Below are 25,551 nucleotides of genomic sequence, written 5' to 3'. Positions count from 1 at the left end.
TCCAGCAGCCTCCAAAGCTCCAAAGAGGCCTAATGCATGAGGCCCAGAAGCCATTGCTGGGAAGCTGCATGCATTAATGTTTAGGGCCAACCTGTGTCACCCCCTCCGCTCTCCTGTAGACCCATAGGAATTAACTACAAAGAAATGGCCGCCGGAGTGTCAGTACACACTGGAAAATGTCAGTCATTTTTTGAAGTATACTATAGTGATTACTATGGGACAATGGAAAATGGTTCCGGTGGAGGGGAGGAAGAACAGAGACATGGGCCTGGAGTGAAGGGTAGCCACTTATGCCAGCAGCAGCCATTTACTAGCAGCCACCACTATGCTAGCAGCAGCTACTCACTAGCAGCCACCACTATGTCAGCAGCAGCAGCCACTCACTAGCAGCCACCACTATGTCAGCAGCAGCCACTCACTAGCAGCCATCACTATGTCAGCAGCAGCTACTCACTAGCAGCCACCACTATGTCAGCAGCAGCAGCCACTCACTAGCAGCCACCACTATGCCAGCAGCAGCCACTCGCTAGCAGCCAGCACTATGCCAGCAGCAGTCACTCACTAGCAGCCACCACTCACTAGCAGCCGCCACTATGTCAGCAGCAGTAACTCACTAGCAGCCATCACTATGTCAGCAGCAGACACTCACTAGCAGCCACCACTATGTCAGCAGCAGCCACTCACTAGCAGCCACCACTATGTCAGCAGCAGCCACTCACTAGCAGCCACTACTATGCTAGCAGCAGCCACTCACTAGCAGCCACCACTATGTCAGCAGCAGCCACTCACTAGCAGCCACTACTATGCTAGCAGCAGCCACTCACTAGCAGCCACCACTATGTCAGCAGCAGCCACTCATTAGCAGCCACCACTATGCCAGCAGCAGACACTCACTAGCAGCCATCACTATGTCAGCAGCAGCCACTCACTAGCAGCCGCCACTATGTCAGCAGCAGCCACTCACTAGCAGCCACTACTATGTCAGCAGCAGCAGCCATTTACTAGCAGCCACCACTATGTCAGCAGCAACCACTCACTAGCAGCCGCCACTATGTCAGCAGCAGCCACTCACTAGCAGCCACCACTATGCCAGCAGCAGACACTCACTAGCAGCCATCACTATGTCAGCAGCAGCCACTCACTAGCAGCCGCCACTATGTCAGCAGCAGCCACTTACTAGCAGCCACTACTATGTCAGCAGCAGCCACTCACTAGCAGCCACTACTATGTCAGCAGCAGCCACTCACTAGCAGCCGCCACTATGTCAGCAGCAGCCACTTACTAGCAGCCACCACTATGTCAGCAGCAGCCACTCACTAGCAGCCGCCACTATGTCAGCAGCAGCCACTCACTAGCAGCCACTACTATGCCAGCAGCAGCCACTCACTAGCAGCCACTACTATGCCAGCAGCAACCATTTACTAGCAGCCACCACTATGTCAGCAGCAGCCACTCACTAGCAGCCACCACTATGTCAGCAGCAGCCACTCACTAGCAGCCACTACTATGTCAGCAGCAGCCACTCACTAGCAGCCACCACTATGCCAGCAGCAGCCACTCACTAGCAGCCATCACTATGTCAGCAGCAGCCACTCACTAGCAGCCACCACTATGTCAGCAGCAGCCACTCACTAGCAGCCACCACTATGTCAGCAGCAGCCACTCACTGGCAGCCACCACTATGTCAGCAGCAGCCACTCACTGGCAGCCACCACTATGTCAGCAGCAGCCACTCACTAGCAGCCACCACTATGTCAGCACTAGCAGCCACTACTATGCCAGCAGCAGACACTCACTAGCAGCCATCACTATGTCAGCAGCAGCCACTCACTAGCAGCCATCACTATGTCAGCAGCAGCCACTCACTAGCAGCCACCACTATGTCAGCAGCAGCCACTCACTAGCAGCCACCACTATGTCAGCACTAGCAGCCACTACTATGCCAGCAGCAGACACTCACTAGCAGCCATCACTATGCCAGCAGCAGCCACTCACTAGCAGCCATCACTATGTCAGCAGCAGCCACTCACTAGCAGCCACCACTATGTCAGCAGCAGCCACTCACTAGCAGCCATCACTGTCAGCAGCAGCCACTCACTAGCAGCCACTACTATGCCAGCAGCAGCCATTTACTAGCAGCCACTACTATGTCAGCAGCAGTAACTCACTAGCAGGGATCACTATGTCAGCAGCAGCCACTCACTAGCAGCCACCACTATGTCAGCAGCAGCCACTCACTAGCAGCCACCACTATGTCAGCACTAGCAGCCACTACTATGCCAGCAGCAGACACTCACTAGCAGCCATCACTATGCCAGCAGCAGCCACTCACTAGCAGCCATCACTATGTCAGCAGCAGCCACTCACTAGCAGCCACCACTATGTCAGCAGCAGCCACTCACTAGCAGCCATCACTATGTCAGCAGCAGCCACTCACTAGCAGCCACTACTATGCCAGCAGCAGCCATTTACTAGCAGCCACCACTATGTCAGCAGCAGTAACTCACTAGCAGGGATCACTATGTCAGCAGCAGCCACTCACTAGCAGCCACCACTATGTCAGCAGCAGTAACTCACTAGCAGGGATCACTATGTCAGCAGCAGACACTCACTAGCAGCCACCACTATGTCAGCAGCAGCCACTCACTAGCAGCCACCACTATGTCAGCACTAGCAGCCACTACTATGCCAGCAGCAGACACTCACTAGCAGCCGCCACTATGTCAGCAGCAGCCACTCACTAGCAGGGATCACTATGCCAGCAGCAGCCACTCACTAGCAGCCACCACTATGCCAGCAGCAGCCACTCACCCACTATGTCGGCAGTAGCAGCCACCACTGCACACTGAAGGGGAAATGTTGACAGCATACATGGAATATGGTTTATTTCCTGTGGAAATGTTTTATTTGACAAAACTACAATAGGCATACTGTACCTTTGGGCAGTCAGCTAGTTCAGCCCCCTAGCTATCTCAAGACAGTTGATATGGCCCTTGAAAAAGTTTGGACACCCCTGCTCTATAAGATCCAGAGAGAGAGGTGAGTGTCTTTTTTTTTATTTTTTTTTACAGCTTGCTTCAGGGTCATTTTAAATGTTTTTCCTTCCAGTTAAAGGGGCACTATGGCGAAAAATTGTAAAATATGTGCAAACAGACAAATAAGAAGTACTTTTTTTACAGTGTAAAATGAGTCATAAATTACTTTTCTCCTATGTTGCTTTCACTTACAGTAGGTAGTAGAAATCTGACAGAAGCGACAGGTTTTGGACTAGTCCATCTCTTCACAGGGGGATTCTCAGGGATTGATTTATTTTCAAAAGCACTTAGTAAATGGCAGTTGCTCTGTCCAACTGCCAAAAAACTGTGTAGCGAGCAGGGACGCTGGCCAGCATCATTGTTTAAATCCTTTTTTAGATAATATCTTTATAAAGCATAAGAATACCCTATTAAGAGATGGACTAGTCCAAAACCTGTCACTTCCGTCAGATTTCTACTGCCTACTGTGACAGCAACATAGGAGAAAAGTAATTTATGGCTCATTTTACTTTGGAAAAAACGTACTTCTTATTTGTGTATGTTTGCACATATGTTAAATTTTACAATTTTTCACCATAGTGCCCCTTTAAATAATCGAGCACAGCTGCAACAAATCCCGTAGCACCAGTCATTTATATGACTCATTGATGGCTGGAAAGCTGATTATTGCAAAACAAGATAAAATTACTGGAAACCGGATACACAGCGAGCATTGTATAAAACTCAGCAATCCACCAGCAGCAACACTTCCTGCTGCACAAACACAATAAGAGCCGAGCGGCTGAACTTTAACTACACAAAGCACTTCTCCTTACCGGGAGACTCAGCCGAGCTGCAGGTGCTGAGTCACTGGGGAACAGGAATGCCACCTCATCCCTCTAAATACTGGCACATATGAGTTATACATGCTTCGTGGCTAGTTAGTTACAGTTTAGGCACTGATTATAAGTGAGTAGCCCCAGAACCTGTATAAACTTGTATAAACTTGTTTCGGTATTTAACCTCCTTAGCGGTAACCCCGTGCTGGACACGCAGATGAGAAGATGGAGAAGGTGGTCAGCCGGAAGAAGTGAGACTAAACGGATCCTGGGAACTTGCGCCGAGCGGACAGGTGATATTGCTGCCACTATGCTGCGTTGGTCATTGCCAAATCGAACGCCGCTAGCGATGTGCTCCCGACCCGCCGGCAATCCAGCAAAATTTTCCATTGGGTCAGTGTTTACGTTATCGATTTCACAGCAGGTTCAATCCTGTGATCGAATCTGCTGTATATCAGCGGAATTCGAGTTACGATATGCAGGGCCGAGGCATAGGCTGGAGAGGCTCCAGCCTCAGGGCGCAGTGTAGGAGGGGGCGCACAATTCATTCAGCTGGCATTCCTAATTGTGTATGAAGCAGAAAGAAATAAGAAAAGGGGATACATAGCAGTGACTGCAAGCCATATAACTAGATATTAAGATGTTGGGGAGGTTGTGGGCCCTGAGGCCCTGTTAGTCTAATAGCAATCAGTGTGTGACAGCTGGGGTGGCAGGGATGGAGGGGCGCACTTTGGTGTCTCAGCCTTGGGTGCTGGAGGACCTTGTCCCTGCATGGGTACCTTAAAGTGAATCTCCAGCCTTAAAATAAAAATCTGTTAGCACTGCTGCAAATAAAAGTTATATTTACCTGCGGAGTCTCGTTCCGCGAAGCCGTCCCATAGACCCCGCATCACTGCACTTCCAGCTCCTGGCCCCGCCTCTCTCCTAGCAGAAAAACCAACCGCCAAGCTATTTACACTAGGACACTTCTCTTATCAGCCTGTCACATGGCGTGTGTACATCTGTGCCTGGCGACTGAATGTAATAAGGACCGCAGACGAGGCAGATGCCAGAGACATTCTGTTCTCACCGCACTGAGGACCATCCAGTGCATTAGCCATGCCACTTCTGCCTCCCTTATCTCAGCACAAGCTGAATATTTTGGCAGCGGGATTATTTTAGTGCTTGTATTTTTTCCTTCCTCTTGGGCTCAGGGACAAGACCTTGGGGGGCTTAAGAGGTGGGGTGGGTTGGGGATGAATTCTGTTTGAACTTTTTTTTTGCTGTGCAAAACTTCAATAAAAAAAAAAAGTTAAAAAATTACCCTTCTGTTCTGACAGACAGATCAGCTAAAGTTTTTACTTTTTACAATCCTCTTCTGACAACTTTGTCTGCTTCTCCATTTACCTTTCCAAGACCGGTATTTACAGCAGGGCAAACTGGGCAATGGCCCAGGGACACTGCTGCGTGAAGGAGTCTCCAGTGCAGCTCTAAGTATGGGTAGGGCTACTAATAGCAGCCCTGGAAGTTCGAATTCTTATTAAAATGACTTAAAGGGAACCTAAGACGGGAGTGGGAAAAAAATAAATAAATACCTGGAGCTTCCTCCAGGCTGATCGCTCCCTCACCCTCCTACACAGCCTGTATCCTCCACGATTTGCCCCAGAAAGTTCTCTGGCCTGGGGCATACTGTGCAGCTGCCATTGGGAGCTTTCTGTGTAGGCATGAATTGCAGAGGATCTAGGCAGTGCAGGAAGATAGTGAGAGAACAATCAGCATGGAGGAAGCGGTGTGTTGAACATTTTTTTTGTTTTTAAGTCCCCCATCTCAGGTACACTTTAAGGGTTATTCCACTTGCCTTTGACCAGAGCGGTAGCTCAAGGCGCCAGCTTCCAAAGGCAGCTCCACTCTCTGTAATTAGAGCAGGGCTACAAGAAAATGACTGGCGATGTCTATAAATGTGGACATCAGCGGCCGTTTTCTTGTAGCCCTGCTCTAACTGCAGATGGAGCGGAGGCAGGGAGAGAAGAATGACATCCGCGCTGGACCGTGAGGAGATGGTGAGTGATTCGCCAGCACATGCATTGTCTGAAGGGAACCTACAGCTGGCTACCTATACATGTTGCACCTACCCCTGACTTCCTATACTGGGGAACCTATACTTGACTACCTATACTGGCGGTTCATATGCCTTATTACCTATACAGAGGGCACATACCCCTGACTTCCTATACTGGGGCAGCTATAGCTGCTACCTATACTGAGGGAGGGCACCTACATATTGCTACCTATGGGAAACCTACATCTGACTTCCAATATTGAGGACACCTACACACAAGATCCTATACCTGGCTACCTATCTATACTGAGTCCGGTGGCATTTTTCTTTGGGGGAGTGGGAAATGCACTGCAGCTATAATGCACAGTGCAAATTGTTGGTGCTGTCCTATCATTCCAAATTGATATGGGGGGGGGGGGGGGGGGGGAGAGAGAGAGAAGCAAACTGTCCCACTGATTGTTTTTATTAATATTCCTGAAAGGTTCTAACCTTCATTTTTAAGTGTATTCAGGATAATGCACTTTCTATCCATTTCATGGTTTAGTATTTTTCTATTATACAGTGGTTTGCAAAAATATTTGGCCCCCTTGAAGTTTTCCACATGTCATATTACTGCCACAAACATGAATCAATTTTATTGGAATTCCACATGAAAGACCAATACAAAGTGGTGTACATGTGGGAAGTGGAACAAAAATCATTCCAAACTTTTTTTTTTTTACAAATAACTGCAAAGTGGAGTGTACGTAATTATTCAGCCCCCTTTGGTCTGAGTGCCTGATGAGTGCTAATTACTAAATAGAGTGCACCTGTGTAATCTAATGTCAGTACAAATACAGCTGCTCTGTGATGGCCTCAGAGGTTGTCTAAGAGAATATTGGGAGCAACAACACCATGAAGTCTAAAGAACACACCAGCCAGGTCAGGGATAAAGTTATTGAGAATTTAAAGCAAGCTTAGGCTGCAAAAATATTTCCAAAGCCTTGAGCATCCCACGGAGCACTGTTCAAGCGATCATTCAGAAATGGGAGTATGGCACAACTGTAAACCTACCAAGACCGTCCACCTAAATTCACAGGCCTAACAAGGAGAGCGCTGATCAGAAATGCAGTCAAGAGGACCCTGGTGATTCTGGATGAGCTGCAGAGATCTACAGCTCAGGTGGGGGAATCTGTCCATAGGACAACTATTAGTCATGCACTGTACAAAGTTGGCCTTTATGGAAGAGTGGCAAGGAGAAAGGAGCATAAAAAGTCCTGTTTGCCAATTGCCACAAGCCATGTGGGGGACACAGCAAACATGTGGAAGGTGCTCTGGTCAGATGAGACCAAAATGGAACTTTTTGGTCAAAATGAAAAACCCTGTGGCAGAAAACTAACACTGCACATCACTCTGAACACACCATTCCCACTGTCAAATGTGGTGGTGACGGTAACATGCTCCAGGGGTGGTTCTCTTCAGCAGGGACAGGGAATCTGGTCAGAGTTGATGGGAAGATTAATGGAGCCAAATACAGGGAAATCTTGGAAGAAAACCTCTTGGAGACTGCAAAAGACTTGAGACTGGGGTAGAGGTTCACCTTCCAGCAGAACGACCCCAAGCATAAAGCCAGGGCAACAATGGAATGGTTCAAAACACATCCATGTGTTAGTATGGCCCAGTCAAAGACCAGATCTAAATCCAATCGAGAAACTGTGGCAAGATATGAAAACTGCTGTACATAAACTGTCCATCTAATCTGACTGAGCTGGAGCTGTTTAGCAAAGAAGAATGGGCAAGGATTTCAGTCTCTAGACGTGCAAAGCTGGTAGAGACCCTAAAAGACTGGCAGCTGTAATTGCAGCAAAAGGTGGTTCTTAGAAAGTATTGACTCAGGGGGCCGAATAATTACGCATAGACCACTTTGCAGCTATTTTTTTTTAATGTTTGGACTCATGTATGATTTTTGTTCCACTTCTCACGTGTACACCACCTTGTATTGGTCCTTCACGTGGAATTCCAATAAAATTGATTCATGTTTGAGGCAGTAATGTGACAAAATGTGGAAAACTTTAAGGGGGCCGAATACTTTTGCAAACCACTGTACATATATGATGTGTCACTGAGATCTGAGTAGTTTGCATGCAGAGGCGGGACAAGGTCCTTCAGCACCCAAGGCTGAGACAGCAAAGTGCACCCCCCCCCCCCATCCCACCCACCCCAGCCGGCACACACTGATTGCTATTACACTAAGAGGTGCCCCAGAGCCCCCCCCCCCAACACCTTAATCTCTACTTATCTGGCTTGCAGTCACTGCCATGTATCCCCTTTTCTTATTTCTTTCTGCTTCAAACACAATAGGGGAATGACAGCTGAATAAATTGTGCGCCCCCTCCTATACTGCGCCCTGAGGCCGGAGCCTCTCCAGCCTCTGCCCGGCCCTGTTTGCATGTGTCACAACTTCGAAAAGGTTGGGAGCCACTGCCCTAGGAGATAGCTCAGGAGAAAAGGTGAATGGCATATGGGCATGTATATGCACAAAGGATGAAGATACCAAAAAAAGTTTCACTCAGGGTGCTGTGAAACCTAAGGCCAGCCCTGCTTGCCCATAAAAAGTGTTAAAAACTTACCTGTTTGGTTATGGCACTTGCTCTATGTTTGTGCCCAGCAGGAAGTCATTGGCAATTTAGGCCCTTTTAAAATGAACATAGGCAGACTGTTCCCTCCAGGGCACATGCACTATGACTGAATATGTGCAAGGGCAGAACTAGGCCACATACACCAGAGATCACATTACAAAGTAATTTTTACTTACCCATAGCTTCCTCCAGACCCACAAGCACAGATGCCTCCCTCACTATCCTCCATTTAGTGGCAATCAGCCCTGGTATCTGGCTCCGTGACATCAGTTAGGGTCTTTGTGTAGGAAGTCCACACATGTGCAGAAGACTGGGCTGACCGAGCAAGTTACCGGGGCTTTTGGCTTACAGCAAGGGTAATCCATGCTTACGGGGCTGGAGGAAGCCCCATGTAAGGGAGGGGGAGAAACACCTTAAGTGCTTCTGCAATGTTTGTCTGAGTGTTCTCACATGACTGATACAATAATACAACATTTGTAAAGCGCTTTTCTCCCATAGGACTCAAAGCGCATCTGAGCTTTTTGATCGCGGCTCCTGCACCATTTGCAATTCAATAGAATGGATAGGTAAAAAAAAGTAAAAAATTCCCCGGGGCTTACTGGATACATTGCATTTCAAATTGACACATTCAAATTCACATATTGATTTATAAAGCGCCAACATATTCCGTGACAGTACAAAGAAAGAAAACAAACATTGGGTACATAATACAGACAATGGTGTACACTAATATACAAGTGTAATTACGCATCTGAGAAATTAGATGAAAATTTGCATGTTTGTAGTGTGTGGGGGGAAATAAAATTGGTACCCTAAGAGACACCTGTGACACTGGTGAGGTAATCCCAGGGCTACTAGGAATGGTCAGTGAGGCCTGGAACCAAACAACTCAGAATTTGCATCTCGTTCATCAGTTATGGCAAATAGGCAGAACAGTAGTCTGCCCCCTACTAGCAAGGGCAGCCCATTATCCCTTGTGAGATACTCGAGGCAATGCCCCCTAAATGCAGCACACCAACCAGTGGGGGCAGAAACTGTTACTGTATATACTCACATACAAGCCAAGGTACCCATTTTTCCCTCAAACCAGATAAAAAAAATAAATAAACCCTCACGTATAAGCCCCTTCCCAGTATAGCCTCCTCCACATTACAAATAGATGCACCCCCAGTACAAGTCAGCCCCCCTCCCCATAGCAAGATGTGCCTCAAGGATGATACAGCTGTGTCTCAGGACACCACTAGATTGCATCATAGATATGAGACAGCGATTGCCAAACAGGTAAAATCCCTGATCGTTGCACTACTGACCCCTTGCTTGCACGCTCTGCTCCCCAAGCCGGGGGATAAAGGTAGTTTTGAGCAGCGCACTCTGCACACCATGCTGCAAGGGACGTGGGCACAGACACAGCAGGGAGCCAGCTGTCAAGACCACCACTAGTGCAAGATCCTTACTCTTCTGCCAGTAGTAAAACTGGCTCCACCATCCATCCTTCTCCACTGACTCGCATATAAGCTGAGGGTGCGTTTTCAGCACTTTTTGTGCTGTAAAATTAGGCTTATAGGAGAGTAAAGGTCACTTGTAACATGGTCCCCTTGATTTGTAACTATCTGCAGCCACTGTGGGATTACACTGTTTGCTAACATGTCTCCTGCTAATGTTTTAAGAGGAACTGTAGTAAGAACAATTAAAAAAAAGTTGCTTGTTTACCTAGCCCCCCCCCAGATCTGTGTACTGTAGGGGTACTGGAGAAGTCTGCAGAGCCAGTTCTGCTCAGAGGTGGACAGTGAGTAATAAGCGGACACTGATTTTACAATAGAAAATTTGTATACTGTGTGAAAACATGCATGTTTATCACAGAAGCCAATTTAATCCGTAGAGAATGTGCAGTGCTTTACCGCTGTCTGCATGGGGAAACCATATTAGTGTGCACTAGCCAACATTGGTTCTTCGTTCACCTGTGCAGAAAGCAGGGGGGGGGGGGGGGGAGCAGTGATTTTGAGTTGCCATATATTTTAATACTATGAACAGATTGTGCAGGTAAGCCCTTATACGTTACATGAAATGGTAAAATTGGATGGGTTTAGAGAGCTTTTCTTGACTAGGGCACTATAGATTATTATAAGAGGACCTGCATGCAAGGAATCCAGACATTTTAAATTAAAAATAAGTTTTATTTTACATAAATAAAAACACAGAACAAACTAGCAGATTAAGTACACCCATTTTCTACACAGCTGTAGAAGAACTGGCGGAAGGTTTGGCCAGAACAGACCTCATGGCAGCTTCGATTTCCCGCCTTGTGAGGACACGCCTCTTGGTGTACAGCCTCAGCCTGGCTGCTTCACAGGCTATGGTGGCCAACAAGTCCTTGGAGCCCAACAGGTCTTTAGATGGATACACACTGCGGCCTTCATGACCCTAGAAGGGGGAGAAACCAAGTCAGACTTACAGTAAGGTAAGAAAAACCCACAAGGGTCATACAGCATCATTAGTGACCAAGGGAAAGGCCACTTATACCTATTTTTGTAACAAAAATATAATTAGCCAGTATATATTTCCAGCTGAAATGTGCAACAGATCAGTTCAGACAGTTTATGGTGCCCATACTTGTACAGGTTTTATTTGATCAGAGAAATTTGATCAGTTATTCCATTTGGTTGAATAGTTTTTAAAATTTAGGGACTGTACACAAATGTTGATTTTCAAAGATCAAAATATGAAAGTTGGTTTTAACTAATAGTCTCTTATACAACCTACACAATGTCAATCATCCAGATTTTGCCAACATGTCTGACCAGATTAATAGGAAAAATGAAAATTGTTGATTGGAAAGAGGTTGCTTGTCACCATTTGATTATGGTACTTTAGTCAAATTGGGGGACCCAAATCTGTACCATGTATGGGCACCATAAGGTTACACATTCAATTTTGACTGGCTGATTATTGGCTAATTTTACCATCTCCATGTAGTATGAGGATCAGATTGTTTAGCTTAAAGCCTGGTACACATTCATTTATGATTTGCCAATCACTGACCCAGGGGCATAGCCTAACCAGCTGCTCTAGAGAAGAGGGGGCCCAGGTGGTACTTCATGTATTCACCATTAAAACTGATTTTATCTCAGTGCCCATGGACTATATGCAGTGTAGATAGTGTGAGAATGTAAATGTCTCAGTTAACTCTCCATAGGGTAGGGGCAGGTGGCATTGCTCAAGAGTGCCTCTGAGAGGCCCATAAAAGTTGCTATGGGGCAACAACCTCTAGCGACACCACTTCACTGTCCAATTTTACCAGCTCCATGTAGTATGAGGGAGATTATTATACTATGAGCAGTTTGTGGATGCAAACCTTCACAGCCCGCGCAGAACGCGGGTGATTACCGCCGGCGTTCTACAGGAATGATTCTCCCGCGATTAGCGTGGAAAAAAAAAACCACTGGACACTGCGGCAGTTTTGGAGCGATCGTGATTAGCGTGCTATGGGGTCCTTGCTATGCACGCTAATCACGATCGCTAATTGCGGAACGCTCGTCACTGGCAAACTGCTGCATGCAGCACGGTTGCGGTTATCGCTAACCGCGGCAGTGAGAACCCAGCCACTCGCTATATTGTGTAGCGGTTCTTGCAGAACCGCTAGCGGTTTGCCGTGAGTGGGAATCGTGCGATTCTCACTCAGGTGTGAATGGGCCCTCACACTACAAGGGGGTGGTAAAATCGGTCAGCGATTGTCCAATCATAATTGAAAGTGTGTAGTGGGCTTTAAACTATAGCCCCATACACAGTGGTCTTTTAGGCTCTCAACTTTTGTGAAATTAAAAAATGATAAAAAAAAAAAAAAAAACTTGCCATTGTTCAAGCAGCTGATAAGTCAATCCAAATGTTGAATTGACTTCTTAGCTGCTTGAACAAAAAGCAAGAGTGTTTTTTTTTTTTTTTTTAAGTATTTTAACAAGAAAAATTGAGAGAACCTAAAAGACTGCTGTTGTGTGTATGGGGCCTAGTAGATCAAAGTGGTAAAATATGGCAATCATTGGTTGTAACAGCTATGCCCACTCCCCCTACAGACCACCCTGATCATTCAAGAACAGGTAAAGAGATTTCTCATGGGAAAGGTGGCATTTGCTATAGCAGGCTCTCAACCAGGGTTCCTTGTGTATTCTGCAGGGATTCTTTGGCACCCCCCCCCCCCCCCCCCCCCCCCCCCCATTGTGGGGAAAATATAATACAGCACATTGTAAGGGTGTACAGTAAGAAGCAATTAATTGGGATTCAGAATAATGAGTACATTCAGAGCCAGAACAAGGTCCTCCAGCACCCAAGGCTGAGACACCAAAGTGCGCCCCTCCATCCCTGCCGTCACACACTGATTGCTCTTAGACTAAGAGGCATCCCAGGGCCCCCCAACACCTTAATATCTAGTTATCTGGCTTGCAGTCACTGCCATGTGTCCCCTTTTCTTATTTCTTTCTGCTTCAAACACAATTAGGAATGACAGCTGAATGAATTCTGCGCCCCCTCCTACACTGCGCCCTGAGGCTGGAGCCTCTCCAGCCTATTCCTCAGCCCAGCTATAAGTACATTAATAAAAAAGCACTAGAATGAGGAGCTTCGTAAGAGGTAGGAAAAACAAACAGCCACACTTAAACCATACCTCCTGCAAGATAAATGCAGGGGTCCTCGAGAGCCTAAAATTTGCAGGGGTTCCTCCAGGACAGGGGCGTAGCAATAGGGGGTGCAGAGGTAGCCACTGTATCAAGGCCCTTGTGCCAGAGGGGCCTCCCTCAACTACAGTATTAGCCCTGTGCTGGTAATAATCACATCGATACTTTGAATATTAGTAATCATTAACAAACTGCTCCATCCCCTTCTTGCTGTGGTTGTCCTTGGCAGGTTTTGGTGCGCCATATCAATTGTTATGTATAGAGTGCTTGGGGGGGCCCCCCATGTAAAACTTGTATCGGGGCCCTCAGCTCATTAGCTACGTTACTGCTCCAGGATAAAAAGGTTGAGAAAGGCTGAGCTATAGATTGGGATAAAGTTCATGCCTGGGTTAATTATTAAAGGGGAACTTCTGTATTTGTACTATATCTACCACAAATAATAAGTTCCTGTGTGCCAATCCCAGACTTTCCAGTAACGTCACCCATTTCAGAACACGTAAACAGCTCATAGCCGATGCTGCATATGTACCACGTCTGGAGGCCAGCACACCACATGACAGCCAGGCAGCTGCCATTACAGGCATTAGTCTCACCATCCCTCCAGGTCACAAAGCTTCCTCACCCCCCCCCCCCCCCCTCCTGGCACCAGCTGAGGCAGCAGATTTCTCCCCTTTGTGAACCGTGAGAATGACTCCAAGAATGGGATATCGGGATTATTGTCATTAAGTCGGTTAAACTTGTCCCAGCAGATCAACAAGTGTAGCATACAAGTGATGTGTCTTGTGCAAGAAAGGGTTAAAGGGGTACTCCGTGCATGGAGGCATTTAGCCCCCAGATATCCCATCATATGCGGAACCCTCCTATGTAAAAGTGCAGACTCATGCTGGACATGCAGATCCTTGTACAATGGAGCTTAAAGAGACTCCGTAACAAAAATTGCATCCTGTTTTTTATCCTCCTACAAGTTCCAAAAGCTATTCTAATGTGCTCTGGCTTACTGCAGCACTTTCTACTACCACTGTCTCTGTAATAAATCCTGTTTTTTATCCTCCTACAAGTTCCAAAAGCTATTCTAATGTGCTCTGGCTTACTGCAGCACTTTCTACTACCACTGTCTCTGTAATAAATCCTGTTTTTTATCCTCCTACAAGTTCCAAAAGCTATTCTAATGTGCTCTGGCTTACTGCAGCACTTTCTACTACCACTGTCTCTGTAATAAATCAATGTATCTTTCCCCTGTCAGACTTGTCAGCCTGTGCCTGGAAGGCTGCCAAGTTCTTCAGTGTTGTGGTTCTGCTATGAACTCCCCCTTCCAGGCCCCTCTATGCACACTACCTGTGTATTTAGATTAGGGCAGCTTCTCTATTCTCTTTTACAAGCTGGATAAATCGTCCTCTGAGCTGGCTGGGCTTTCACATACTGAAGAATTACAGACAAGGGCAAAGCTGTTTGCAGGAAGAAATGAGCAGCCTGAAACTTCAGTGCATGAGAACAGGGGGAAAGAAACACACAAATGATCTTATACTGTACATCAACCTACTTCCTGTTTTGGTGGCCATTTTGTTTGTTTATAAACAAACTTTTTAAAACAGTTTTTAACCACTTTTAATGCGGCGAGGAGCGGCAAAAGTGTGTCAGAGGGAAATAGGAGATGTCCCCTAACGCACTGGTATGTTTACTTGTGCGATTTTAACAATACAGATTCTCTTTAAAGGACAACTAAAGTGAGCTACATGGAGGCTGCCATGTCTCCATTTAAACAATACCAGTTGCCTGGCAGCCCTGCTGATCTAGCTGGCTGCAGTAGTGTCTGAATCACACCAGAAACAAGCATGCAGCAAATCTTGTCAGAAACACTTGATCTGCTAATATGCTTGTTCAGGGTCTGTGGCTAAAAGTATCAGATTCAGAGGATCAGCAGGACAGCCAGGAAATTGGTATTGCTTAAAAGACCACTATCGCAGATAAAGTAGGCTGTTAAGATGTGACATAAACCGACAGGTTTTGGGCCAGTCCCATCTCTTCATCGGAGATTTAGAGCTTTTGTTTTCAACAGCATTTTCTGAACAGCAGTTGCAAAGTCTGACAAAATAGTGTGAGAGTACAGAGGCCGGCAGGTATTTTACCATTTTGGCAGTTGACTGCTGTTGAAAAAAACCCTGAGAATCCCCCATGAGGATATGGACTGGCCCAAAACCTGTGTCAGATTTTAACTGCCTACTCTTTTTGCAATAGTGGTCCTTTAAAAGGAAATAAATATGGCAGCTTACATATCCCTCTCACCTCAAGTGTCCTTTAGAGCCAAAACAATGGGCTTTATTCACAACATGTGCGGGAACTCTGGTCACAAAATTACCAACTGAGCATTCACTAAAAATTTACCGAGTGATTTATGTTCGATAAAACTGTTAATCGGTCAGTAATGTTGCAGTAAATGTGTTCAGTAACTGCAGTAATTGGTTGGTAATATGTACAGAAATAAAGTTTTGTGACCATTGTAGGGCAGCCCATATGCTTGCCACCCATTACCCAGGAAAGCCTGCCACATTTAAAGTGGGACCCCAACTCTTGTGCAGGACAGAAGGAAAACATAGAAATGCACACTATGTATATAGTTTAGCCTGTCCACCTTCCAATTTATCTGTGAATAATCACAACTGTAATTTGAGCCCTCCCCTGTGCCAGCTGGCTGCCTCAGCAGAGCAGCTAATTTGTAAACATAGGATGTTAACCCTATGTGCTTCCGTTAAAGCAGGAAGTACACTGGAGATTTATTGCAGGATTTGTATCAGCTGGGACAAATGTCTTTAAAGATCATGTTGTTGCTTATCTTTTAGAGCAGGGAGGAATTTCCTCCTCGGCATCTACAAAATCTAAAATCTAAATTAATGTTCAGCGCTGCATAATATGTTGGCGCTTTATAAATACAATAAATAATAATGTCTGAAAGTACGCCTTGAAATTAGACACTCTTCTCTCCCTTCTATGCACAATGGACATAAACTCAAGCAAAGAAAGCTCAAAAGGCTCCATCCTGAGAGCCAACAGCAGAAAAGTTAAAATCACCTGCCATTTGTAGGCGATTTTTTTTTTTTTTTTTAAATCCATAATCAACTATTCAATGAAGAATCTCAAACTGGAGATACATTTTGAGGTAATTACACTTTTTTTTTCAAAAGTTGAGCTGTACTAGACACTGACCTGTTTCACTGAACTGTAGATTATATTGGAGTAGATCTTGGACTTGGCTTTGATCTTCCTCAGCGCTGTCCTCTGTGGCACATAGCTGGTCACAGCCTCAATTCCCTGAGTTGCAGAAGACATTTTGGATTTCAGCTCTGGTGGAGAAAGGACTTGTCACATTAATACAGCATTTTCCAGTCATAACAGCAACTCTTCCATCCCAAAGTAGTTCAAAGCCCACAGCCTCATACACACTTCAATAATAACCCTACGCAGTCAGTTTTAGGGGCCATATTAGGAACAAGTGAGGGGGAGTGAGCATTGTGCAGACATGCTGCTTGGCTCCCAGCCAATGGGAGATTGGGGGTCCCTTTGGGGCCAAGGAAGCCAATTAACATGGTCAATGGAGGCTAATACTTCTGAGCAGCTTTATGTTTTATGTGTCTTGGAATTGGATCGAGGGCAGCAGCAATAGCCAACTCTGGTCGGTTTCAAAGCTGCAGAAATTCTTATCAGCCTCTCCCTGACCATCCCTGGGGGGGGGGGGGGGGGGGGGAGGCAGTTTGGGAATTGTTAATGATTACTACTATTAAAAGCGTCTATAGAACAGATTGTTACCAGCTCAGTACCAATAAAATGGCTTATACTAGGATACACACAGAGGGCCCCAATGCGGTTACTAGCTACATCCCCTATTGCTATGCCACTGAGGAAGTTAAAAACATATGACATGATATTCCCTGACTCATGTATAACGGTTACACAACACAGCAGCTGACACTGGCACAGAGCAGCATGATAAAAAAGTGTCACACCTACAAAATGCACATTAAAAATTCCAGCGTGTAATCCTTGGCATAAAACACACTAACATGAGACCAGCTTCAAAGCTGCAATAGCCGTATACACAGTTAACACTTAGCCACATAATAACACCACATACCAACTAATCCAACAAGTGTAGAGAGAAGAGAAACTCCAAGCAATGGTTAAGGAAAGCACCTAGTTTCAATATATAGTCATTAACTCCTCCCACCCCAGCTGGGATCAATTACTGATGGACTGTTGGATTGTGAATAACATTAAGGCCTCTTTTCCACGGACTATTTCTAGGCAGTGAAATGCCTCTCAAACTCTCACAACTGCTCACTGCTGCCTGGTAACTGCTCACTGCTGCCTGGTAACTGCTTGCTGAGCACACAGCTCAACAGTTCGTGGAAAGGAGGCCTCAAATAATCAGTTGGCACAGATCTATGAACTTTTTTTGTACAAATATAGGCCTCTTTTCCATGGACTGTTGATAGGCAGTGAAATGCCTCACAAACTCTCAAAACTGCTCAGTGCTGCATGGTAACTGCTCTCTGCTGCCTTACAACTGCTTGCTGCTGCCTGGCTTCTGCTCACTGCTGCCTGGCAACTGCTCACTGCTGCCTGGTAACTGCTTGCTGAGCACGCAGTTCAACAGTCCGTTGAACTGTGTGCTCAGACAGCAGGCAGTTGCCAGGCAGCAGTTGACAGGCAGTAGTGAGCAGTTGTGAGAGTTTGAGACAGGGCAGTTTCTAGGGTAAAATGCACCCAGGGCGAGGGTGTAAAAATTGCGCCCCCCGGAGCAAGGTATGGGTGCCCGCTGTATAGGTTAGCAAGGTCTAGTTGCACTCAGTACAGGTAGCCAGCTATAGGTCCCCCCAGTATAGGTAGCCAGGCATAGGTGCCCCAGTATAGTTGCCCTCAGTATAGGTTAGCCAAGTAGGTGCCTCCAGTATAGGTAGCCAGTATAGTCGCCCCCAGTATAGGTTAGATAGGCAGGTTCCCACGGTATAGGTTAGATTGGTAGGTGCCCCCAGTACAGGTTAGCTAGGTGGGTGCCTCTAATATAGGGAGTCAGAGTACTTGCTCCCAGCATAGGTTAGATAGGTAGTTGCCACCAGTATAGGCTAGCTAGGTAGGTAGGTGCCCCCAATACAGGTTAGATAAGTAGGTGCCCCCAGTATAGGTTAGATAGGTAGGTGCCCCGAGTATAGATTAGATAGGTAGCTGCCCCCCACTATAGGTTAGATTGGTAGCTGCCCCCCCCCCAGCATAGGTTATATAGGTATATGTCCCCCAGTATAGATTAGATAGGTAGCTGCCCCCCAGTATAGGTTAGATAGGTAGCTGCCCCCCAGTATAGGTTAGATTAGGTAGGTGCCCCCCAGTATAGGTTAGATAGGTAGCTGCCCCCCCCCCCCCCCAGTATAGGTTAGATTAGGTAGCTGCCCCCCAGTGTGGTTAGATTAGGTAGGTGCCCCCCAGTATAGGTTAGATAGGTAGCTGCCCCCCAGTATAGTGGAGGGGGGAGTCAGCCGCGGGGAGGGCAGCTGCTAGGAAGCAGAAGAGCGGCGATTGGAACGCAGGCAGGTGAGTTGCTGTCTGTATACAGCGCTTCCCTGCGCTCACTCTGCAGTCAGACTCGGAGGGGGGAGCACGGAGGAGAGGAAGTTAGGGAGAGGTCGGGCTGCCCTCCCCGCGGCTAACTCCCCCCTCCATTACAGCGCCCCCACTCCGTCAGTGCTCAGGGCGGCCGCGCGGCCCTAGAAACAGGCCTAGTTTGAGAGGCATTTCACTGCCTATCAACTGTCTATGGAAAAGAAGCCTAAATTTGCACAAAAAAGTTGCATAATCGCATTGAGGCTGGGAGCACACTTAGCAGAAATGCAAGCGTTGTGGAAAACGCTGCGTTTTTGCCGCTAATGGAAGTCTGTGGGCCACATGAAAAAATGCTAGTTTTGTTGCACAATATTCAAAAACGGATCAAAAACGCACATAATGAAAGTCAATATGAACGCAATGTATAGCGTTTTTCATGCGTTTATGTAAAAAAATTATTTTGTGATGTATTTCCGCTTCCTGCTGTCTTCCTAGTGATTTGCATAAAACGCAATGTAAAAACGCGTGGAAAACTCATACAAAACGCATATGCGTTTTGTATACGCAAACTGCAAATGCATAAAAACGCTTGAAAAACGAATATGCGGTAAAAAAAACGCTAATGAAAATGCACTAAAACGCACTAAAAACGCATTAAAAACACTAAAAATGCAAACCAAAAAAAACGCATACAACCTAAAACTCAACATTTCACGCCCAGCCTCATGCAGGATTACGCAAATTCATGCAGCTTAAATATAGACCAATCAGATCCTGTCCAGGTCCATTTTCAAGCTTTTTGAAGTTTGCATCAATTCGGAACAATTTGCATCTGAGGGCCGGTGCATCTGAGCAGAGATGCTCAAATCCAAATTCAGGAGATACCCGGATAGTTCTATCCGGATATCTCCCAGTAAACCTGTGCGGGCTGGGCGGCGGCGGGAGGGTCAATCTTACCTGTATGACGTCTTCTTCGGTCCGTCCCTGGCGTTCCATGCGCCGGTCACGTGACTACAAACACTTCCTCCTTCAACCCGGAAGGAGGAAGTGTTTGTAATTACGGACAGGACGGACCGAAGAAGACGTCATACAGGTAAGATTTGAGCAAGGCTGCTTCTGAGCGCTTTTTAAAACGTCAGTGCTTTCAAAAGCGCTTCGCTAATATTTCTCTATGGGATGGATCACACCAGAGCGATGTGATTTTTCTCAAAACGCAAACGCGGGTCCTGCAGCATTTTTGAGGCGATTCAGCCTCAATGTTAAGTATAGGAAAGTGGAAAATTGCTCTGAAAAGCACTAGATCAGAGTGATTTTCAAAGCGTGTTACAAAACAACTAAACTAGCAGTTGTACTATACTTTAAAAAAAACTACACAAAAACGCTCCAAAAATCGATAGGTATAAATAGAAAATGCCTAGAATCGCATTGAAAAATCACATCTAGGGGCTGGAACCCACTGGAGCAATTTTGTGGCCGTTTAGGGAGGTTTCAAAACGCTAGCGATTTCCCTAAACGCTCAGCTAATGTAAATGGATGGGCCAAATTCCACTGGAGCGATTGCGATTAGCAAAACCGCAAACGCAGGACATGCAGCAGTTTGGTGGCGTTAGCGTTTCTGAAATGTAAAGTATATAATTGCTGGTGTAATCGCTCATAAAACGCTACACATAGCGATTTCAGAGCCATAAAGTGTAAAGTGTGAAAAAAATGATGATACATTGAAAGGACCAATCAGATTGAAAATCGCAAATCACTACACAATCGCTGGCAAAAATCTTTCACTATTTAAAATCACTCCCAAAACCGCCGGAAAATGCTCAAGAGATCGCTTACAAAACAATACTTAAAAGCGCTAGCGATTGCGATATCGATCTGCGATTTGTAGTGGACTTTTGGCCTAAGGCCTTCTTTCCACAAACTGTTGATAGGCAGTGAAATGCCTCTCAAACTCTCAACTGCTCACTGCTGCCTGGCAACTGCTTGTCGCTGCCTGGTAACTGCTCACTGCTGCCTCCCTGGTAACTGCTTGCTGAGATCACAGCTCAACAGTCTATGGAAAATAGGCCTAAGGGCCCTTTTCCACCTGCAATCGCTAGCGTTCATGCTGAACGCTAGCGATTTCTGAATCGCAAAACCGGCGATTCCCCCGACGTTTGCGGCCGCGATTTTGCTATGCTATGCACTGCATAGCAAAATCGCGGCAATTATCGCTCCGCCGCGCGTTTGCGTTCCCGACAAAAGCGAATCGCGGTAGTGGAAATGACCTACCGCGATTCCTATGTTAAAAAGCAAACCGTAGCGATTGTAAAATCGCTAGCGGTTTGCGGTCTTGCGATTCAGCCAGCGCAAACGCGCTGGTGGAAAAGGGCCCTAAAAGGGCTTTTAGGTGTGCACCGGCCCTCACTGATCATCCCTATTGGGGAGATTAGGGATAGTCAACGAAATGGAAATCCCCAGTTGATGCAGGATTAGGCAGGGGCTCAAACTTGGGGGAATCGTATGCAAAAACGCATGTAATGTATCTCTATGTATCTGTGATTTCCTGAAGCTTCTGCATATATACAATACATTTTTTCAGCATTTTAAAAATGGAGTACATGCACTACTTTGTCGCAATTGCCACATGCAATTTCGCAAAATCGCGACAGGCCTGTAGAGAGGGCATCATTTGTGTTTTGCATTGCGTGAAATCGTCTGTAGGTCCCCAAGTGTGAGCCCTGTGGCCTCTCTTATACTAACCGCGCCACGACACATTGCGGTACTCTCCTCCTCCGCAGCTCATTGCAGTGGCCATTAAGGTCAATGAGAAATGCCCGCACCGGCGTCGCAGAAATAACGCGTTACTCTGCAACTCAAACCAATTCGAGTCGAGAGGGTTCATTTTTTTGCTTCGGATATGCGACTTTTCGGGTATATGTGACTTTTCGGGTGTATGCGACTTTTCAGCTGTGGTGCTTCCACTGCTATAAAACAGCCCTGCCTCATGCATTTTTTAATGCAAATATTTGCAGCTTAAGGCCTTATTCACATTATAAATCGCCAGCACTATCGCTAACGCTGAACGATTTATGGAGCAATTTTGTTAGTGCTTTTCTAAGCGCTTTCAGAGCGATTTGCGGTTAGAAAAGCGCTTTTCTAAGCGCTTTTGTGTAGCGATGTTTTTTTCACTTCCTGACGTTAGTTAGGAAGTTAACTCTTTGGGCTCGATTCACAAAGCGGTGATAACCCAGTTAAAGACTTGGGGCTCGATTCACAAAGCGGTGATAACCCAGTTATCACGCCTAAAAGACTTTAGGCGTGATGACCTTTTCACCACTGAGTTATCACCGATTTTTCCTGCTCTTCGCGCGAATGGGAGCTTCGCGCGAAGCGTCGGGTGTTGCGCGCGCACTTACGCGCGTACGCGCGTACGCGCGGCAACTTCGCGCGAGTTTCTTCTTATCATGCCTAAAGTGACTTTAGGCGTGATAAGGCCCTTTTCACCATGGTGCTAACACTTTGCACCGCTTTGTGAATCGAGCCCTTTGGGCCTGATTCACAAAGCGGTGCTAACAGTTAGCACCCTGGTGAAAAGCCCCTTATCACGCCTAAACTCAGTTTAGGCATGATAAGTTTAGGTGTGATAAGTTTAGGTGTGATAAGTTTAGGCGTGATAAGTTTAGGTGTGATAAGTTTAGGCATGATAAGTTTAAGCACCAACTGCGTTAGCACCGCAGTGCACAGCTGATCAAAAGTTTTACGCTAGCAAAGACTGGTGCACTTCGTATAAAGTTTAATGGCGCTGCTTTGCGTGCGGGACTTTGCAAGCGATCTAAACTTATCTAAACTTAGCATGCCTAAACTTATCACACCTAAACTTATCATGCCTAAACTTATCACACCTAAACTGGCTTTTCACCAGAGTGGTGCAATGGTTATCATGCCTAAAGTCTCTAACTGGGTTAGCAGCACCGCTTTGTGAATCGAGCCCTTTAGGCGTGATAACCATTTTCTATCATGCCTAAACTCAGTTTAGGCATGATAAGTTTAGGCATGATAAGTTTAGGCATGATAAGTTTAGATAAGTTTAGATCGTGCGCAAAGTCCCGCACGCAAAGCAGCGCCATTAAACTCTATGCAAAGTGCACCAGACTTTGCTAGCGCAAAACTTTTGATCAGCTGTGCACTGCGGTGCTAACCCAGTTGGTGCTTAAACTTATCACGCCTAAACTTATCACACCTAAACTTATCACACCTAAACTTATCACGCCTAAACTTATCACGCCTAAACTTATCATGCCTAAACTTATCACACCTAAACTTATCACACCTAAACTTATCACGCCTAAACTTATCACGCCTAAACTTATCACACCTAAACTTATCACGCCTAAACTTATCACACCTAAACTTATCACACCTAAACTTATCACGCCTAAACTTATCACGCCTAAACTTATCACACCTAAACTTATCACACCTAAACTTATCACGCCTAAACTTATCACGCCTAAACTTATCACGCCTAAACTTATCACACCTAAACTTATCAGACCTAAACTTATCACACCTAAACTTATCAATGCCTAAACTTATCACGCCTAAACTTATCACGCCTAAACTTATCACGCCTAAACTTATCACGCCTAAACTTATCATGCCTAAACTTATCATGCCTAAACTTATCACACCTAAACTTATCACACCTAAACTTATCACGCCTAAACTTATCACGCCTAAACTTATCATGCCTAAACTTATCACACCTAAACTTATCACACCTAAACTTATCACGCCTAAACTTATCACGCCTAAACTTATCACACCTAAACTTATCACACCTAAACTTATCAGACCTAAACTTATCACGCCTAAACTTATCACGCCTAAACTTATCACGCCTAAACTTATCATGCCTAAACTTATCACACCTAAACTTATCACACCTAAACTTATCACACCTAAACTTATCAGACCTAAACTTATCACACCTAAACTTATCACGCCTAAACTTATCACGCCTAAACTTATCATGCCTAAACTTATCATGCCTAAACTTATTACGCCTAAACTTATCACGCCTAAACTTATCACGCCTAAACTTATCACGCCTAAACTTATCATGCCTAAACTTATCATGCCTAAACTTATCACACCTAAACTTATCACACCTAAACTTATCACGCCTAAACTTATCACGCCTAAACTTATCATGCCTAAACTTATCACACCTAAACTTATCACACCTAAACTTATCACGCCTAAACTTATCACGCCTAAACTTATCATGCCTAAACTTATCATGCCTAAACTTATCATGCCTAAACTTATCACGCCTAAACTTATCACGCCTAAACTTATTAATGCCTAAACTTATCACGCCTAAACTTATCACGCCTAAACTTATCAATGCCTAAACTTATCATAAGGGCTTTTCACTAGCGTGCTAACTGTTAGCACCGCTTTGTGAATGAGGCCCTATGTATTTATTCATTAAAAGCGCTTGGGAAATAGTTTTTCAAAGCGCTTTTTCAAGTGCTTAGCGATTTACTTATTCTTTCTATTGAATCGCAAATGCTCAGGAAATGGTGCAGGAGACATAGAGCAACATTGCAACACAAGTGCTTTTCTGGCAATTTTAAAAATCGCCAGCGCTTAAAAAAACAAATGAAAACTCTCAAAGTGTGAATAAGCCCTTAAAATGGACCAGTCAGTTAGGCCCAGTGCACACCAAAACCGCTAGCAGATCCGCAAAACGCTAGCAGTTTTTGGAGCAGATTTCAGAGCGATTCTAGGCATGTTTAGAGAGGTTTTCTAAACATGCCCAGCGGTTTTTGGGAGCGTTTTTGTGCAGCAGATTACAAATATTGTTACAGCAAAAGCTGTTACTGAACAGCTTCTGTAACAAAAACGCCTGGAAAACTGCTCTGAACTGGCGTTTTTCAGAGCGGTTTGCGTTTTTCCTATACTTTACATTGAGGCAGAAACTCTTCTGCAAACCGCAAACGTGTAGCAGGAGGGAGGAGGCAAGTTTGCGGTTTGCTAAAAACCTCAAACCGCTGGTGTGCTTCAGCCCATTGAGATACATTAGCCAAGCGTTTTCACAGGCGGATGCGGTTGGCAGAAAACCGCTCTGTGTGCACTGGGCCTTACTGGCAAGGCAGAATCTGATAGGTCAATTTTTAGGCCTCTTTTCCATGGGCAGTTGATAGGCAGTGAAATGCCTCTCAAATTCTCACTACTGCTCACTGCTGCCTGGTAACGCAGCAACTGCTTACTGCTGCCTGGTAACTGCTCATTGCTGCCTGGTAACTGCTCACTGCTGCCTGGCAACTGCTTCCTGCTGCCTGGTAACTGCTCACTGCTGCCTGGTAACTGCTCACTGCTGCCTGGCAACTGCTTACTGCTGCCTGGCAACTGCTTACTGCTGCCTGGTAACTGCTCACTGCTGCCTGGCAACTGCTTAATGCTGCCTGGTAACTGCTCACTGCTGCCTGGTATCTGCTTGCTGAGCACACAGTTCAATTGCCCATGGAAAAGAGGCCTAAAGGACCACTATCGCAAAAAAAGTAGGCAGTTAAAATCTGACAGAACCAACAGGTTTTGGGCCAGTCCATCTCCTCATGGGGGATTCTTAGGGTTTTCTTTGTTTTATCACATTGGGCTCTATTCACAATCACACATGCGGTAAGAGATTTTTTTACCGCTATATTACCGCCAGTGATAATTTACACATTTTTTCTGCATTCTCTAAAAAGGTTCCACATGATTCCCGCATGTGTAAACAATGCGTAAAAAAATTGGGAAACA

General features: G+C 45.8%; 2 protein-coding genes and 1 long non-coding RNA gene across 3 annotated transcripts in view; 1 reads left to right on the top strand and 2 right to left on the bottom strand.

The window, feature by feature from the left end:
• Positions 1 to 4,731, bottom strand: part of LOC137525177 (uncharacterized) — a 55,625-nt gene extending 50,894 nt beyond the window's left edge. The window contains exon 1 of the long non-coding RNA XR_011022881.1: positions 4,701 to 4,731. This is a non-coding gene — a long non-coding RNA (uncharacterized lncRNA). The remainder of the gene's footprint in view (positions 1 to 4,700) is intronic.
• Positions 4,732 to 10,732: 6,001 nt separating this feature from the next.
• Positions 10,733 to 25,081, bottom strand: LOC137525176 (uncharacterized). Its single transcript, XM_068246070.1, has 3 exons — positions 25,020 to 25,081; positions 16,375 to 16,511; positions 10,733 to 10,930 (listed from the first exon to the last, which is right to left on the bottom strand). Exons 2-3 carry the CDS (start codon positions 16,495 to 16,497, stop codon positions 10,739 to 10,741), a joined length of 315 nt encoding a protein of 104 aa, XP_068102171.1. The 5' UTR covers positions 16,498 to 16,511; positions 25,020 to 25,081; the 3' UTR covers positions 10,733 to 10,738.
• Positions 10,857 to 25,551, top strand: part of SLC11A1 (solute carrier family 11 member 1) — a 97,154-nt gene continuing 82,459 nt past the window's right edge. Inside the window, exon 1 of the mRNA XM_068246069.1 lies at positions 10,857 to 10,967. The gene's annotated coding sequence lies outside the window, so the exon portion shown is untranslated. The remainder of the gene's footprint in view (positions 10,968 to 25,551) is intronic.

Source organism: Hyperolius riggenbachi, chromosome 7 (assembly GCF_040937935.1).
Source record: "Hyperolius riggenbachi isolate aHypRig1 chromosome 7, aHypRig1.pri, whole genome shotgun sequence".
NCBI classification, from domain to species: Eukaryota; Metazoa; Chordata; class Amphibia; order Anura; family Hyperoliidae; genus Hyperolius; species Hyperolius riggenbachi.
This window is presented reverse-complemented; position numbering and strand designations above follow the sequence as displayed.

What these genes read in the sequence shown, in the direction of transcription:
- LOC137525176 (XM_068246070.1), bottom strand. Translation starts at nt 16,497, where the DNA reads ATGTCTTCTGCAACTCAGGGAATTGAGGCTGTGACCAGCTATGTGCCA. An exon ending in TCTACAGTTCAGTGAAACAG is followed by an intron (nt 10,931 to 16,374) that starts GTCAGTGTCTAG and finishes TCCCCCTTCTAG; the next exon opens with GGTCATGAAGGCCGCAGTGT.